Here is a 16,201-nt window from a genome sequence, read left to right on the forward strand (position 1 = left end):
GGACTGGCCAGTGATTGCCCCCACTCAGCCAGACAGCCATACAGCTAGAGGACACATGATTGTGAAGACACCCGCACCCCAAACCATAGTCTCTTGAGACACGGGGCCATTCTTTCCTTCTTATTGCCGATTGGGTTTTTTTATGCTTTTGCTGTAGCGTAGAAGTTAGATTTGCTTCAGTCCTCAGAGGAGGTGGTTCCATTTGCGTGCACGTCTGCGTGTCCGCTACTCCTTTCCTCAGCAGGTCCTAGTTGGTTCTTCCCTGGATAATTTCAGGAAAACTGTAAAGTTAGGCCCAGGCCTCCACGTGGCACTGACTGGGTCTGGGGGAGTCTGCACCTGTCTGGGCCCTAACTCTGTCCTGTTGTCCTGGCAGCACACAGGGGCTGGAGACCAAGGAGGAGGGCAGGCCCTCATGTCCCCCGGCAGCTGTCTGGAAGATTTCCGAGCCGCACCGTTCCTCGAATGCCAAGGCCGACAGGGAACTTGCCACTTTTTTGCAAATGAGTATAGCTTCTGGCTGACGACGGTGAGGCCTGACTTGCAGTTTTCCTCGGCACCATCACCAGACACCTTGAAAGAAAGCCAGGCCCAGCGCCAGAGAATCAGCAGGTGCCAGGTCTGCATGAAGTACGGCTAGGGAACCCACAACTCACCAACATGTCTCCAGGAGAAACTTCCTCGGGGGCCCCAGGAGCCCCAGATGTGCTAAGAGATTAATGGTGCTCATTTCAGACTCCAGTTTCAGCGGTCCCTTATGTTTCCATGCGGCTATTCCCGCCATCCCATCATTCCTCCCTCTGTTCGGGACAGATTAAGGAAATGCTCCCCTATGGATTTGTTTGGACCTACCAACCTAGATGAAGCCCAGATATTCTTATGTTTTGGAGGATGATGGAAGAGCTGGTTTTATTTAAAATTATGCTAATTTCACAGGAAGGCAAAGAGACGATAAAGGCCAGATTACAAATTACATTACTGAAAACTTCCCTCATTGGTTAACAGCACGTCAAGCAATTGAAGTCAATTACTCTGTGATACGGTGGGCTTCTGGATGGGTTTTGCAGGAAAAAATAAATAGGCCAACAAATGAAACTAGAGAGTAGAGATTTCCAACATCTCAGAGTGATTCCCTCTGTAATCTGTTTCCCCGTGCACTTTAAATAATTGTAAAGCTGTGACCCAAGGAGAGGTAGAAGAAAACCCACACCGCCAGCCTTAACGGTTCATTTCAAAGCAGAATGAATCATTATGCCAGGAAGGACCACAGTTGCTGAATTCGGGAGATGTTACATTAGCATAGACACATCACAGATGAACATAAAACATGTTGTCTTCTGCAGTTTTTTCAGAGAATGGAAGGGCCTACTTTGGCAACCCTTTTGAAAACTAGCGTTTATGGGGGAAAAATATATTCAATAAGGGATTAAGAGCCTAAGAGCTGTTAATGAATATTGAGGCAGTGATTCACAAAAAAAAAAATTGACTCCCCGTGGCAGTGAACTTCCAAGCAGACAGCACTTCCCCAGTCGGGGTCCAGCCAGCCTTCGGTGTGCGCGCACTAATGGGACTGAAGCCACATGGGGCTTCCTCAGGCGCGTGCAGCTCACACAAAGCCTCCTGCCCCTTCCCCAGGAGCACCTGCAGAGCTGCCTCGAAGCCCACCCGGGGACGCTTTTCCCCCAAAACATAATGGCATTTTATACAGGGAAGTGACAGCGTTATCATTACGCACTTGGGAGAAAATTAAGGGCCGGCTTAATTAAACCTGGGTAAGAGGAGTCATTTAAGTCATGGTCACCCCACCAGGAGGATATGGTGCTATTTGAAAAGAAACAAAAACAACCTACAGACTGAATTGTACGTTCCTATTCCTGGTTTTTACAGAAGTATCTTGTTTTGCCAATTTGAAAACCATTCTTCTTCTTCTTCTTCTTCTTCTTCTTCTTCTTCTTCTTCTTCTTCTTCTTTTCTTCTTCTTCTTCTTCTTTTTTGTCAGTATTCTACTAAGGCGGCAGTTTGATGCTTGGCATTAATATATTCTATAAAAGTTTAGAAGATATGTCAATTTATGATGAGTGGTTTTCTGAATAGCAAAGGGATACATTTCCTATTCTGGTAGGGATTCAGGGGCCTAATCCTAAAAATCAGAAAGCTTGTGGGAAATAAATGATGGGAAACCTGCCTTCCTCCTTCAAAAACATGTCATTTTGGAAGAAAAAAAAAAAAACGAGGAAATGTCTCGTGAGCACGTGACACTCATTTTCGTGCTTAGTCTCAACCCACTTAAAAATAATTGAGAGAAGAAAAACTCAATTAAAATTTTGTTTACAAGAGTTGTTTTCTTTGCCAAACATTGATTAGCAATGAGCTCTTATATGTAGAACGTATTTCAAATGAGTCTTGCTATGGGCTACTCCCAGGATGGCAATTTATTTTAATACTTTCCAGTAAAAAGGAGGAAAAAAAAATGTACGCTTTAAGATGAAAGCAGAGTATTTCCTAGTTCGTTTGACCCATATACTGATTATTTTTAATCATACTATGGCATATTAAATATTTTTGAACACCTGAAATTTAAGCCAATTTCAACCTCGTTTATAATTACATTTTCCTGCTTCCTCAGGCTTATTATATGTTGTCACCAAACATCAAACCTTCTAAAATTTCATCTTGTTCATTTGTGAATTTGGTCTGAGAGCATTTCCTGAGAAGAGATAGGGTGATAAATAGAACGTTAGAGACATACCTTGCTTGCGGAAGTATTTTTTTTTAAGATTTTTATTTATTTATTCATGAGAGACGCAGAGAGAGAGGCGGAGACACAGGCGGAGGGAGAAGCAGGCTCCATGCAGGGAGCCCGACGTGGGACTCGATCCCAGGACCCCAAGATCATGCCCTGAGCCAAAGGCAAGACGCTCACCCTCTGAGCCACCCAGGTGCCCCTGAAGTATTTTAAAGACATCAGAATATTATCCTAATAAGCTTGCCAAATACATCTTAAGACACAGGTTGAATCAAGTGGGCGATTACTCCACGGTGAGCCTGGGATTGTGTTTGAGGCTGGTTGTTCAAAATACTGACATTGCAAGAGCCCCTCTCTGAATGCTACACAGTTGTTGCCTTCGGATTTTGAAAAATTATTTTAACTGGTCTAAAGAGCAACACGGTGGAAGAAATCACTCCTTGGGTTAGAAGACTCTGCTCGCCTCACCCGTTTATGCATCAGTGTACTTTGAAATATCCTTTCTGTGTGAAGGATGAGCAAAGCTTTAGGGTGGTTCTAATCCAGGGCTGGTCATGAGCCTTCTCCAACTTTCCTTCCCAGGAGCCCCCTCCCCCACCTCCTGGCTGGAATGCACCTGGATTGTGCAGGGGGTCACAGGGCGGCAGGGGGCCGTCTGTTTCCTCCTGGTCTCTTATTCTCCATGAGTGGAGCCCATCCATGCAACCTGTCCAGGTACCCAGCCTCTGTGCTGCGAGTGGTGGGTGGCTCATTCTTTCTCATCTTCCCCAGACCTAAAAACTCAGAGACTCCTTCCTGGGGATTGCTGCGTACCCCCCGCCCCCGGCCTCATGGCACCTTTGTCCTTGCCCCATACTCTTGATGGGCAAACAGCTCCCACTGGATGCCTCCACTGTCTAACGCCAGTCCTTTCTCCACGAGGCAAACTTGATTTTGTTTTTAGAAATGGGTTAAATATCATTCAATGACTCCTGAAATCCAAGTGACTTCCCGTGGGGTGACAGGCTGCCAGGCTGCCGGCAGCTCACCTGTACCCTCATCCCAGAGGCGTGTCCCAGCTCTGTGACTTGCTCCTCTGCTCTTTCTCCCAGTGATAAGTAAGTTTCTCCCCGCTCAACTAAGTTTACCTGGGACACTCTGCTCCTTTTGTTAAAAAATATTTTTGTTTGAAAGATGTTATTTATGTGTGAGAGAGGGAGACAGCACAAGCAGAGGGAGCAGCAGAGGGAAAGGGGGAGAAGCAGGCTCCCCACTGAGCAGGGAGCCTGACGTGGGGCTCAATCCCAGGACCCTGAGACCATGACCTGAGCCAAAGGCAGTCTCTTAACAGACTGGGCCACCCAGGTGCCCCCACCTGCTTGTTTAAAGACTGAATGAACTTCTGGGGGAGGGTGTACGAATTTCCCCATGGAGACTTGGAGTCCCTTTCAGTGCTCCCAGTTCAACAACTGGGCCTGGCCGCTCTCAGGCTCCCTCCTCGCTCCTGTGAGGTCTCATCACGCCTCCTCCGTGCTCTTGCTAAAATGCAAGCCCCTCGAGGGCAGGGCCATGCTTTGCTCAGCTTTGTACACCCCGTGCCTACGGGGAGCTGAGTGCAATATTGATAGTTGCAATATTGATAGGTTCAATGACAGTTCAGTGAGTATCGTTAGGCGTTAGGTCTGTGCACATAGGGTTCTCGTGGACAAAATGGTAAGAGAAACCATTTCTTATTTCTTTTTTATTTTTTTATTTTTTTTTATTTTTGATAGTCACACACAGAGAGAGAGAAAGAGAGGCAGAGACAGAGGGAGAAGCAGGCTCCATGCACCGGGAGCCCGACGTGGGACTCGATCCCGGGTCTCCAGGATCGCGCCCCGGGCCAAAGGCAGGCGCTAAACCGCTGCGCCACCCAGGGATCCCCCATTTCTTATTTCAAACCATTTCTTATTTCAAAACATTTGAATGTGCCAATGTACCTGCACACCCCGAATCTCCTCTTAACAGTTCTTGACAGAAAGCCAATGGATGGTCTTTAACCATTATCGCTCCCTGAAATATAGCTTACTTTTCTAAAACTGAAATTTCAGAAACGATGGGATCCATGAGATTTGGCTGAGAGAAGGCTCCTCACTGAAATGTGACCAGACTCAACTCCTGCTGTAGCCTGTCCTCCCTCCTCATGTAAGAGCTTCCTAGTCAAGATCACGCCGATGAAGTTTGTGTTTGTGTGTTTGGTGCTTAGGAAAATAGTCCATGGGACGGTCCACGAAAACTGGATTTTTATCATATTTTGAGCCTCTTACAGATTATAACAAAGCAAACCGTTCTGTGTGTTCCAGGGAGTTGCATTAGAGGTGTTTCTATCAACCCACCAAGAATTTGGTAATTCTTTACTTTCATTCGGTATGACCGCAAGAATAGTGGGAAAATATGGGTTTTGGAGTTGGTTGGAATCTGGCTCTGTCACTTTCCAGCGGGGTCACCCGGGGTGAGTTACACCTACTGTCTGAACCTCATTTTCCTCATTTATAAAATGGGACATAACACCTACTCTTACATTGAAAATTGAGTTAGATTATATGTCTAGCATACAGCAGTCATTATGCATTTATTCTGGTCACATCTTTTTACAACAATTTAATATGAAAAAAACATTTCTTGTTTTTTTGTTTTGTTTTGTTTTGTTTTTGGTCCATAGTAGAATTGTATCATGATTCTTACGGGGCATGGAAATTACTGATTAGAATTATTTATATCTGGCCAATTCATAGTGTCTTTGGGAATGTTATTTTATTTCAATTCTCAAAGTTACTATAACCTGTCCCCCCCTCCCCCAAAAACACACACACAAATCACAATTTCCTACAGGGACATTATCAGGAAGTTCTGCAGGGAACAAAACAATCGACATTAAAAATCAGTCCTCTGCAATTGTCACTGTTATTATCTGCCAGAGACTCTGCATAATGCATTTTAAACCACCAAGACTGGCTGCCACATCCATGTGAAATGCTTGAATTTATGGTGCTTAAATATTTAACGATTCATAGGAGAAAATGTGAGATGTGTCCAATAAATTGCATCCCTTTCTCTAACCTGTGGTTGTAAAGTATAAAGACTTTCAAATGTAACATTTGCAGGATACCTGGTCGGTTATTGACACCTAAATCTTTGTTGTATTACAAGTTATAATATTGTTCATTATATATAAAATTCTGTGATGACCTCCCAAAACAACTCTGTTTTATGTGGTGCATATATTTTCTTTCAAGCCAAAGCAAGTTTGCTTTTTTGATGTGCTTCACTCCTACTGTGGCCCACTTTGGAGCTGGCTTGGTGGAGAGAATGGGTTTCATGGTCAAGGTGTAGACTGTCGGTGGGAAGGGCGTGGGCAGAGCATAGGAAGTCCCCCCTTTGAGCCAAAGGACGGGATTCTGAGGCTCTGGGAAGGACTGGCCAGCACACAGTGATGGGGTAGGTGATGGACAAGGAACCAGGTCTCAGGGCCAGACGGTCTGCATCAACCCCTGTTGAGTTGTGTGGGCAGTGGGCAGGGGGCTCAGACCCTGTGGAGCTCCGTTGTCCCATTAATTGAAGGAGAACGACACCATCTGCTTCACCGAGTTGTCCTGAGCATTAAACTTAGAGCTACAACAACAAAGAGAAAACAATGTAACGTCCTGTCACTGATAACCATACCAACTGGAAGTGGGGTAGGCATTGGTGGCCAATAGCTTTTCATGGAATTCCTCTTTTGAAGTAGGGGTATTTGGTCCAGGCTTTCACCTGATAGAAAGAACTGTATTCAGCGTTTCTTGAGCACCTACTAAATGACAGGAACCCTGTCATATGGGCTCCCTCTCAACCTCTCAACTATCCTATTTTACAGACAGGAAGACTGAGGTTTAGGGAGAACGAGGAACTTGCTCCAGGCCACGGTCAGCATCCAGGGGACCGTGAACCCTGGCCTGTTCCTAAGGGTTGCGCTCTTACGGGTGGCTGTACCATCACCTCCGGAAGCTTTCCCGTTTGTGGGTTGGCTGGTGAAACTGAGGGTCCCAGCCAGGTGTCACTCTGAACTGTTGCTACCGCGGCCCAGGCCCAGGTCTCAGATCCTCAGGCAGCCCTCCCCGCTCGGTGTGGACACGGTCCTCAGCCGGCCTCGGAGGGAGGCAGCTGGGGAACCTAGGAGGCCCCCTGTACCTCGGGGGCGCTGCACACTGGCTGGGGCCCCGGAGCCCCTCGATGTGCAATCCAGGTCGGGCCCTCAGGAGCGGGAGAAAGAAGCATCTGGACGTCCCTCCTTCCCTGGAGGCTCGGGCGCTGCAGCACCAGCCAACGTGGCTGGCTTTGTTCTCCCATCAGCAGGTAGGGCACGATGCAGGGCTTGCATCTTCAATGGGGAAATACCTGGGGGTTAGGGTTCTTTTTTTTTTCTTTTTTTAAGATTTTTATTTATTTATTTATTCATGATAGACATAGAGAGATAGGGGCAGAGACACAGGCAGAGGGAGAAGCAGGCTCCATGCGTGCAGGGAGCCCGATGCGGGACTCGATCCCGGGTCCCCAGGATCACGCCCTGGGCCAAAGGCAGGTGCCAAACCGCTGAGCCACCCGGGGATCCCAGGGGGTTTAGGACGCTATCCGCTAACAGGGCAATTCTCAACCAGGCATCATTTTCGTCTCTTTGGAAAAAGTAAGAACATTTTGAAATGAGTAAAATGTTTTGATCACAAAGGAGTCCCCCTGCTTTAGAATATACACGATGCGCGGGGATAACGAGCCCGTGAGCACGGGTGCAGGTCGCCCCCCCTCCCCCCGGGGTTCGGCCCTCACCCTAACAAGGAGTAACCAGCACCTTCTACATCTGGAACATCAGGCCGGGCCGTTCCGAGCCTCCCAGCCACGGGCCACGAGCCCTGTGACCGGGACCCTGTTCGCAGGAGGCGAGGGGCTGCGGCTGCACAAAGTGCTTCGGCTCAGAGGTCTCCGCGGAGATGCAGGCGCTCGGCCCCAGGCCACCCCTGCACGCCACCCGCCCTGGGCCGCGGGATGCAACTGGAAACAGGCTCCCTGGTTCTCTGGCAGGATGGTTGTCACAATCCTGGCAGGTAATAGACGATCATCGGTTTTGTTGTTTGTTTGGTTTTTAGGTTTTGAGAGCGAGTGAGCGAGCGAGAGCAGGGGAGGAACAGGAGAGGGACGAGCAGCCTCCACACTGAGCTCAGAGCCCAACAGGGGCTCAGTCTCAGACTCCGAGATCATGACCTGAGCTGAAACCAAGAATCAGACGCTTCACTGACTGAGTCCCCCACATGCCCCTGGTGATCATCTTACAATGCACTTGGGGGCCCCGGGTGGCTCAGTGGTTGAGCGTCTGCCTTTGGCTCAGGGCGTGATCCCAGGTCCGGGGATCGAGTCCCACATCGGGTTCCATACGGGGAGCCTGCTTCTTCCTCTGCCTGTGTCTCTGCCTCTCTCTGCGTCTCTCAGGAATAAATAAAAATCCCTTAAAAAATGCATTTGTGCACACTGCAATTTGAGAAGGATTTTGGTGCCTGTAAACTACTTGAGACCAGGTTTTTTTCACCCCGTCTACCAATTCTCATTATTTTTCCCTGGTGATGAGAACCATAAAGACCCATTTTCTTAGCAAATTTCATGTGTATAATACAGTATTATTAACTATAGTCACCATGTGCTGTATGTTAGATACCGAGGAGTCATTCGTCTTATAACTGAGCTTGTATCACCATCTCCCAGTTCTCCCCACCCTCCTGGTAACCACCATTCTACTGTTTTTGAGTTTGTTTGTTTTTTTTCTTCTTAAGATTCCACACATGAATGACTTCATATAGTAGTTGTCTTTTTTTTTTTTAAGGTTTTTATGTATTTATTCATGAAAGACACACAGAGAGAGGCAGAGACACAGGCAGAGGGAGAAGCAGGCTCCCTGTGGGGAGGAGGATGCAGGAATCGATCCCAGGACCCCAGGATCATGACTTGAGCTGAAGGCAGATGCTCAAACATGAGGCCACCCAGGTGCCCCGCTTCGATTTGCTCTTGCTTTTAACACTTCCCTCCAGACACTGAGCAGGGTATTTAGGAGGGAGTAAAGTGAGAGAAACAACTTCACAACTTCCTGGCAGAAAGCCCGGCCAGTGGGTGAGCAGCTTGTTTCAATGCTTAGAAAAGGGACCCACATCAGGTTGTGTTTACCGAGAGCCATGTGGCAGGGCGCTGCTTCCCGGGTGGTGCTGGTGCGGGCCCCAGATGCCGAGAGCCTCTTTCAGCCACACGAGACGACGGATTTTGATCATCTCATTCATTCTCTTCCCAAGCACCGATATGTGTTACCACCAAATATGATTTCTACTGACCATGTTCTAATTTTCATTGTCAAATCCTGAACCTTATGTTCAAATCCACCAGTTCATTTCTGTCATCTGAACAAGATGTCAAGATCACTCTCCCTTGCCCCAAACTTCAATAGAAGAAAAAAAAAATTAGCAGACACATCAAAAGCATTCTGCAAATTATAATGACCAGATTTGGTGGTATAGACAGGGAGTCCTCAGTGGTATTTTTTGGACAGACTGGGATCTTGAATCTTGTGCTGTGACGTGGGGGGAGGCCTCAGACCAACACACAAGGGTGGCGACACCTCCCCACTTTCTTACCAGTGGGCGTGCTATCTTGGGAAGCTTGGGAAGAGTCTGAAATGCTTTCTAGAGGTAAATCCTTTCCTTCATGATATTCCTTCCTTGATGGGATTCAAGAAAACATCAAAAAACCACAACAGTGTCCATTAGCAACACGTGTTATCTCTTAACACGTGCCGCCGGGGACAGTATTGATGAGCTGCTGTTTCAGTCCACGGCACTTACTGGTTCTGACATTCCAGACAGAGCATTGCTCGAGGTACTGTGAGGAGACACACAGAAGTGGTCATGGCCCCTGCCTCATGAAACCTAGAGAGAGAGACATTGTCGCTGTAGAACACCTAGAAGCAATTCCAAGAGGCCGTGGAAACTATGACCAACAGCCAACAGGAGCAGGAGATCATGCTGGGCTGTGGTATCCGGGGCAGGACAGGGCCTGGATGGGCCGAGAGAGGTCAAGAGACTGTCCCGTGTAAAAGCACCTTGCGATTAAGCCACAGAGGCAGGAAAGCTCCTGCCTCTGTGGGGGAGGCCAGCGAGCTGATGCACAGACCGTTAGGGGTAACTGGGGATGAGGTGGAAAGGCTGGCTGGAGCCTCATGGTCGAGCCTGTGGAGTGTGACTTTCATGCTTTTGCAACAGAGACAATAAAGGCTACGGAGGTGAGGAGTGCCCAGCACAGGGGTCAATTTTGGAAGATTAACTGGAGGAGCTGAGGGAAGAGGTATTTTAAGTGTTGAGTAGAGCAAGGAATTGAGAGACCTTAACAGGTCCTCTACATAGAGTCCGTGGTTCTAAAATGCAAGACTGGGGGTGGGGTGGGGCAGGAAAGGATCGCAGTGCTCCATGGGAAGGGAAAGGAAGAGCTGTACGTACAAGGTTTGCTAAACGTGTCCAGCTGAATACAGTGATTTACCTGATACTGAAGCTCTCAGGAGGAACGAAGCCTGGGAGCGAGGAGGCCAGCTCTGTCACACCGTCTCACGGTCTGTCCTGGGTGGCGGGTCTCATCTCTTATGTAACCGGCCCCCCCAGGGGCAGAACGAGTGTCAGGTACGTAGGCTGGCTCTGCTCCTACCAAACCCTGCCACTCGCTGCTGGCCTGCGCGTGGGCAGCACAGGGCTTCAAAGGATGGAGGGAACTCAAACTAGCATGTACGACCTTGGCATCACAGGCAGCGCACTCGAGGTCATTACCAGGAAGCCACTGTAACCATCCCCTCACCCTTCAGGAAGATTCTGAACTGAGAGTTCTCCTAAGTTGGCTGACCGCAACCAAAGTAGGGCAACTGGGTGCTTAATGGACAATGGGGAAATTGCTATTAACCCAACTACCAACCAAATTATTAAAACAGCCCTAAATGCTTATTCTCCATTAGAAGTAATTAGTCTAATACACTTGCTTTTGTCTTTCTCAACCCAATTCCAGTTTGTGGACATAGCCTTGTGGATTCCTTATTGCAGGAAAAAATAGAAGATGGAAACTGAAAATAAGAAGCATTGGCCATAGGCTAGTCTATCAGGAATAAAGTAACCATAAGGATTTCCAGAACAGCTTCGCTGTTGTGCTAACTGGTTTTTATTTATAACTAGGATGACCTTTCCCACATCTCGAAAGTCGAGTGATGTTCCACTCCATAAATAAAGAAGGTGTGCGTATTTTATTACTCATGCCACACAGAATACAACAATGGTGTCTACCTGTATACAGATAGAGTGAGGAGCTACTACACCGAACTCCTACCAGACTCAACAGCAGTTAAGAAAAATACTTCCATAAACAGTGGTTGGACTTTGGTGGGAAAACATTCAGTGAGTGCCTCCAAGGAGCCGGGGCCAAGCCTTTGGGTGGTGGCCGGGGAGAGAGGGACAGTGCAGAAAGATAAGACACCGTCCTTGTCCCCGAGCCATTCACACAGTCTACGCTCCCCGCGTCGAAGGCACATATTTGTGCAGTTGTGCACAATCAATAACATGGCAAGACATCAGTGCTATCACAGAATTACCTTCACCTCCCGCCAGGAGAAGACAGTGTAAGAATGAGGGTGCGTCTAACGGGGGAATGGAAGTCAAACCCGTAGAGGTTGGGAGCGAGAGAAATGACCTTTAACTTGAACATTTTAACATGTTTAAGGCTACCGGACTCGCAGATATGATTTATATTATAAACAGGCTGCAAGCAGCGTCACATCGGTTATAAATTAAACCGCGGAGCCCAGGTATCCTTGCGCAGGTCAAAGTGCTCCCAGGACTCGCGGGTTTTCTTTGCTTGTTTGTACGCAGGTGTCAGAGCCTCTCCTCCTAGATCCGTTCAGATCAGGAGCCAGACACCAAGCCGCAGAGTTGGGAGGCTCCAAGCTTGTCACACATGTACAAAGAAAAAGTGAGAAAGTCATGTCCCCAAAATGTTAACCTTGGGGACCTAAAGTGGTGAGAAGATAGTTGATTTATGATTTTAAAGTTGTACATGGATTTGTATTTTTTGTATTGTGATTTTTTTTTCTCAGCGGAGACCTAGTACTTATTCTGTTCTCCTGGTTGTATAGTTCTTGCTTTACTATCACATAAATCAGTTTTCCTGATTGCAAAAGCAATACATATACATACAAATACACACATTTTAAAAAGACTGCAGTATAAAATCATAAAAAAACCCAGAAAGCAAAATCCTACGTGCTCTAACCCCCAAAGATAAGCTCAGTTAATGTATATTTCCTTCAGATTTTGCTTTATGCATAGATAAGGCAGATATATTACTTTTATAATCAGAAAACTATATACAAATGTTAGAAACATACATGAAAACAGGAGGATCCTTTTGGGCTTCCAACTCTCTTTAGAAATAAATATCTCAGTGACAACAGGGCATCGGTGATACCTGACTTGGTCTTTGTATTCACGAACCACAAGCACCAGGACCCACCTTGAGTGCCGTGGACGGCCTGTGGTTCTAACACTGCAGGGGGCCCGGGGGAACTTGGACACCTGGGCAGGACAAGTGGCTGTTACGGTGGCCATTTAAAAGGCACTTTTTATGAGGGGGAAAAAAAAAACCCATCTCAAGAGGGATTTCTCAGTGACCACTTGAACGACTTTGCTTTACTCTGCCTGTAGCACCTGCTGCTGCCCTCCTGACTGGTTAGCTAACACGGGTCCCATCTCTGGGAACCTATCCTGTCACCGGAGAGGCTGCTGTGAGCCTGAAATGTCGGTGCCACCTGGTATCTAACAGAGTGTGTAGTGATCACCCACCTGAGGTCCTACCCAAGCTTTTCCAGCCAAACACTCATAAAGGCAGAGCCACATAAAAACAAAGTCGGTACACAGTCAACACCACCCAGGCGTAAGGGCCTGAGGAGCCAAGGCACTTGGGCAGGGGTGACCCCAATAACGTTGTTACAGGAGCCACATGATGCTCCTGGAATGTCATCACGGCAACGTGTCAGGGAGGACTGGGGATGGCTTGTCACTTCCGGCCAGGTTGAATACTGGGCACGCTGGGAAGAATGGGGGTGCGATCTCCCAAGCTGGAGAAAGTCATAGTCTTCACAAAGAGAACAAGGCAGAGGCACCGCTGAGCTAGCAGCATGAGAGAGGCATGTGGCGACCGGTCCCTGCGTGGAGGAAATGCCCTTTTGCCCATGAGGGGGACCAGGCCAGCAGGAGGGCCGCTTCCTGAGGGCTGTGAGCTGCATCCAGAAGGCTGGTTTCCGGACAAGTCGGTGTGCTGGTGCATGGAGACCCAAAGAGGCCATGGGACGATGAGCAGAAACAGACGGCAGGTAAGGCTGCACTCTGCTTTGGTGTGAAGTTGGGGCTTGGGGGATGAACCAAATGGGTGGTCAACACGCAATTGGACCACTCTTGTCCAAGATGCTGTGCCACCTCACTGGCTGTCAAATCTGTGGAGCCTCTTCCTTCTCATCTCCTCTTCTGGTGAGAGATGGAACCCGTAGGGCGGAGGGCTCGGCCTATTTCCTGTAGGGAGAAGACACAGGGGAAAGTCAGACACTGTGCATCCGTTGTTCTGACATTTATGGGGCATTGTTGCCCAGGACTTCAAGGGGGAAGAAAAACTGATGGCTTGGGTGTCATCTTTATTTTAGCACGAAGAAGAAGTATGACAAACATATTTCAACTTGAACTGTCAATACTAAATGCCAACATCAAGTAAATATTTTTAGTGTGGTCCAGTCTACGAATCTAATCCACTCATTCTGAAGATTCTTGACAAAACTCCCCATTTTCTCCCCCACCATGTTTTATGATTTATGTCATCTAATGTCTACAGTGTCTACAACACTTGTTTATTATTTTCAAGTAGCTCATCGCTGTTTCTATGTTTCCCACCAAGTATGCTATTTGGTTTCCTTTCATCAGCCTCGGGGCCTCCTTCTGCCCCACTGCCTCCTGCAGTCCTCCAAGTCCACCCCAGCCAGGCGGCATCAAGCCTGCTGGAAACACACAAACACCACCGAGCACCAGGGGCCCGACTGCCATGATGACCAATATCTGGGCAGGCAGACAAAAATGCAGGCCTAACATCTGAAAATCATATGAAGGATCATGGACATGATTCCTGAAAAGGGTTTCTGCTCATTCTCCAAGACCAGTGCCTTTTCAAAGATGTTTCCAAGTAATAGGTTGGAAACCTATCAGTAGGTTGATTGTTAAGAAACACTATAGTGAAAAAAAATGTTAGAGAAAGCGCCAGAAACTAAGTCAGTCTTCTCACAAAGGAAGACCAACAAAGTACAACATCACTTATATGTGGAATCGGAAAAACGGAGCCTATGAAAACAGTTGAATGGCAGTTACCCGGGGCTGGGGAACAAGTGTTGGGGAGCTTCTGTTTAAGGGCACAAACTTGTAACCAGCAGATAAGTCAGTCCTGGAGATCTCATGCACAACACCGTGATTACAGTCCATAATAAGGTATTACGAACTTCGAGGTTGCTAAGCGACTGAATCAACTCTTCTCAACACAAAAAAGGAACCGATAAACGCATGATACGCTACAAGTGCTGGCTGATGCCGCCGTGGTAATCATACTGCACTATACGAATGTATTAAACCAACAGGTTGCACATCTTATGTTTACGTGACGTATGTCAGTTATGATTGATTTAAAAAAAATCTGATTATGGAAAAAAGAATCTGATTATGGAAAAAAAATCAGTCTGCTCTGTCCACCACTGGAATTTCAGTGGTCAGATGATGAGAAATTCTTAAAAGGCAGGCAAAAGGTAACCCCTCTTTCATTTTGTTGCTGCCCCAACCCTTACCTTTGTTTGGTTCTCCTTTCCTTTGGAGACCACAGGACAAGTACCTGCCCTAAGCCCCCTGCTCACTCGTGCTGGCTGCACTCTATCTACTCCAGGGTTTCTGGGACAGTGTAACCTATGTTGATTCATCAACCTTCATTAAGGGTGACATTCAAACACTGTACGGGCTTATAGGACTTTCACCATAAAGAGTTTATGAATACTATTAAGATTAAAGTTTAAGTGATACGGTTTGGGCTGTATATATTTGAAAAGGAATCTCTCTTTTCAGAGTGGCAAATGCCTTGAAATCACAGAGAGGAGTGCCTGGGTGGCTCAGTCAGTTAAGCATCTGACTTTTGATTTCAGCTCAAGTCATGATGTGAGGTTGAGCCCCACGTCGGGCTCTGCACTCGGCACCGGGTCTGCTTGAAATTCTCTCCCTCTGCCCCTCTCCTCACCTTCTTTCTCTCTTTCTAAAATAAATAAATCTTAAAAAAAAAGAAATTACAAAAAAAACTCATGAATCCAATTACCATTAGTTTATTGCTTAAAACTGTCATAGATGATGGAGCTCTAAATCCTGCTTTCCCTTTAACAGTTGTTTTCAACAAGATGATTCTTAATTGCACTTGTGAGAGCAGGCCAGCATGTGACACCCGTGCAGCAAGGCAGCAGGGAGCCATGAGGAAGAGCTGTGGGTAGTGTCAGAGGCAAGCTCGGCATGGCATGTGGAGTCTGGGCCACGGGGCATGAGCCCACGGAGGCTGCAGCGGTGCTCAGACCCCTAAAGGGAATCCCAGCCTCTATGAGAAAAAGGCCAAGAGTTCATGTTTCCATTAGGCGGTGGGGAGTCCAGGCTCCATTCTGCTCCTGGGGTCTCAGAATGAGCGGCCTGCACAAACGCACTCTGGACCCACTCACAGGGCATTGGGGGAGAACAGGGCTGAGACAACGGAAGTGCCCCGTACTGGAGCAGATAAGTCACATCAAGGAGCAAGGACCACTCCTTTGCTCACAGAGCCTTTTTTTTTTTTCTTTACAGATTTTATTTATTCATGACAGAGAGAGGCAGAGACGTAGGCACGCAGGCAGAGGGAGAAGCAGGCTCCACGCAGGGAGCCTAGCGTGGGACTCAATCCCGGGTCTCCAGGATCAAGCCCTGGGCTGCAGGCGGCGCTAAACCACTGAGCCACCGGGGCTGCCCTTACAGAGCCCTTTTAATGTGTTCTGTGTCAGTTAGCTTTGACTGGATTTTATGATCCCAAGTTTACAGATGAGGGAGCTGGGGCTCAGAGCGCATTAGGGACACACATGAGGTCGTGAGGTGGGTCTGAGAGGCAGCAAAATCTTGCCCCCGGGGCTCCTGACTGCAGGTCTGGCTCTACCCCTCCTGTTCCCACTAACCTGCATTGCCATCACCTCTGACCTCTTGCCATCCCAGGTGCTCCTGCCCAAACCCAGAAGGATGTGTGGGGACCTCCTACTATCTGGAAATAGAGAAAGAAGTTCCAGCCTAAAGCCATCGACTCTGCGGTCAACACAGA

General features: G+C 47.7%; 2 protein-coding genes across 7 annotated transcripts in view; one reads left to right on the top strand and one right to left on the bottom strand.

The window, feature by feature from the left end:
• The window catches only part of COL4A4 (collagen type IV alpha 4 chain), a 127,086-nt gene extending 121,130 nt beyond the window's left edge, over nucleotides 1-5,956 (top strand). For both annotated transcript variants that reach the window (XM_055346153.1, XM_055346154.1), the window contains one exon: nucleotides 377-5,956. In XM_055346153.1, the coding sequence (XP_055202128.1) occupies nucleotides 377-640 (264 nt within the window). In that variant the 3' untranslated portion in view covers nucleotides 641-5,956. The remainder of the gene's footprint in view (nucleotides 1-376) is intronic.
• A 5,076-nt stretch (nucleotides 5,957-11,032) lies between these two features.
• RHBDD1 (rhomboid domain containing 1) overlaps nucleotides 11,033-16,201 on the bottom strand; it is a 125,671-nt gene continuing 120,502 nt past the window's right edge. For all 5 annotated transcript variants that reach the window (XM_055300403.1, XM_055300401.1, XM_055300404.1 and 2 more), the window contains one exon: nucleotides 11,033-13,368. In XM_055300403.1, coding sequence (XP_055156378.1) covers nucleotides 13,277-13,368 — 92 coding nt within the window. In that variant the 3' untranslated portion in view covers nucleotides 11,033-13,276. The remainder of the gene's footprint in view (nucleotides 13,369-16,201) is intronic.

The sequence above is a fragment of the Nyctereutes procyonoides genome, unplaced genomic scaffold (assembly GCF_905146905.1).
Source record: "Nyctereutes procyonoides isolate TBG_1078 unplaced genomic scaffold, NYPRO_anot_genome, whole genome shotgun sequence".
Lineage (NCBI taxonomy): Eukaryota > Metazoa > Chordata > Mammalia > Carnivora > Canidae > Nyctereutes > Nyctereutes procyonoides.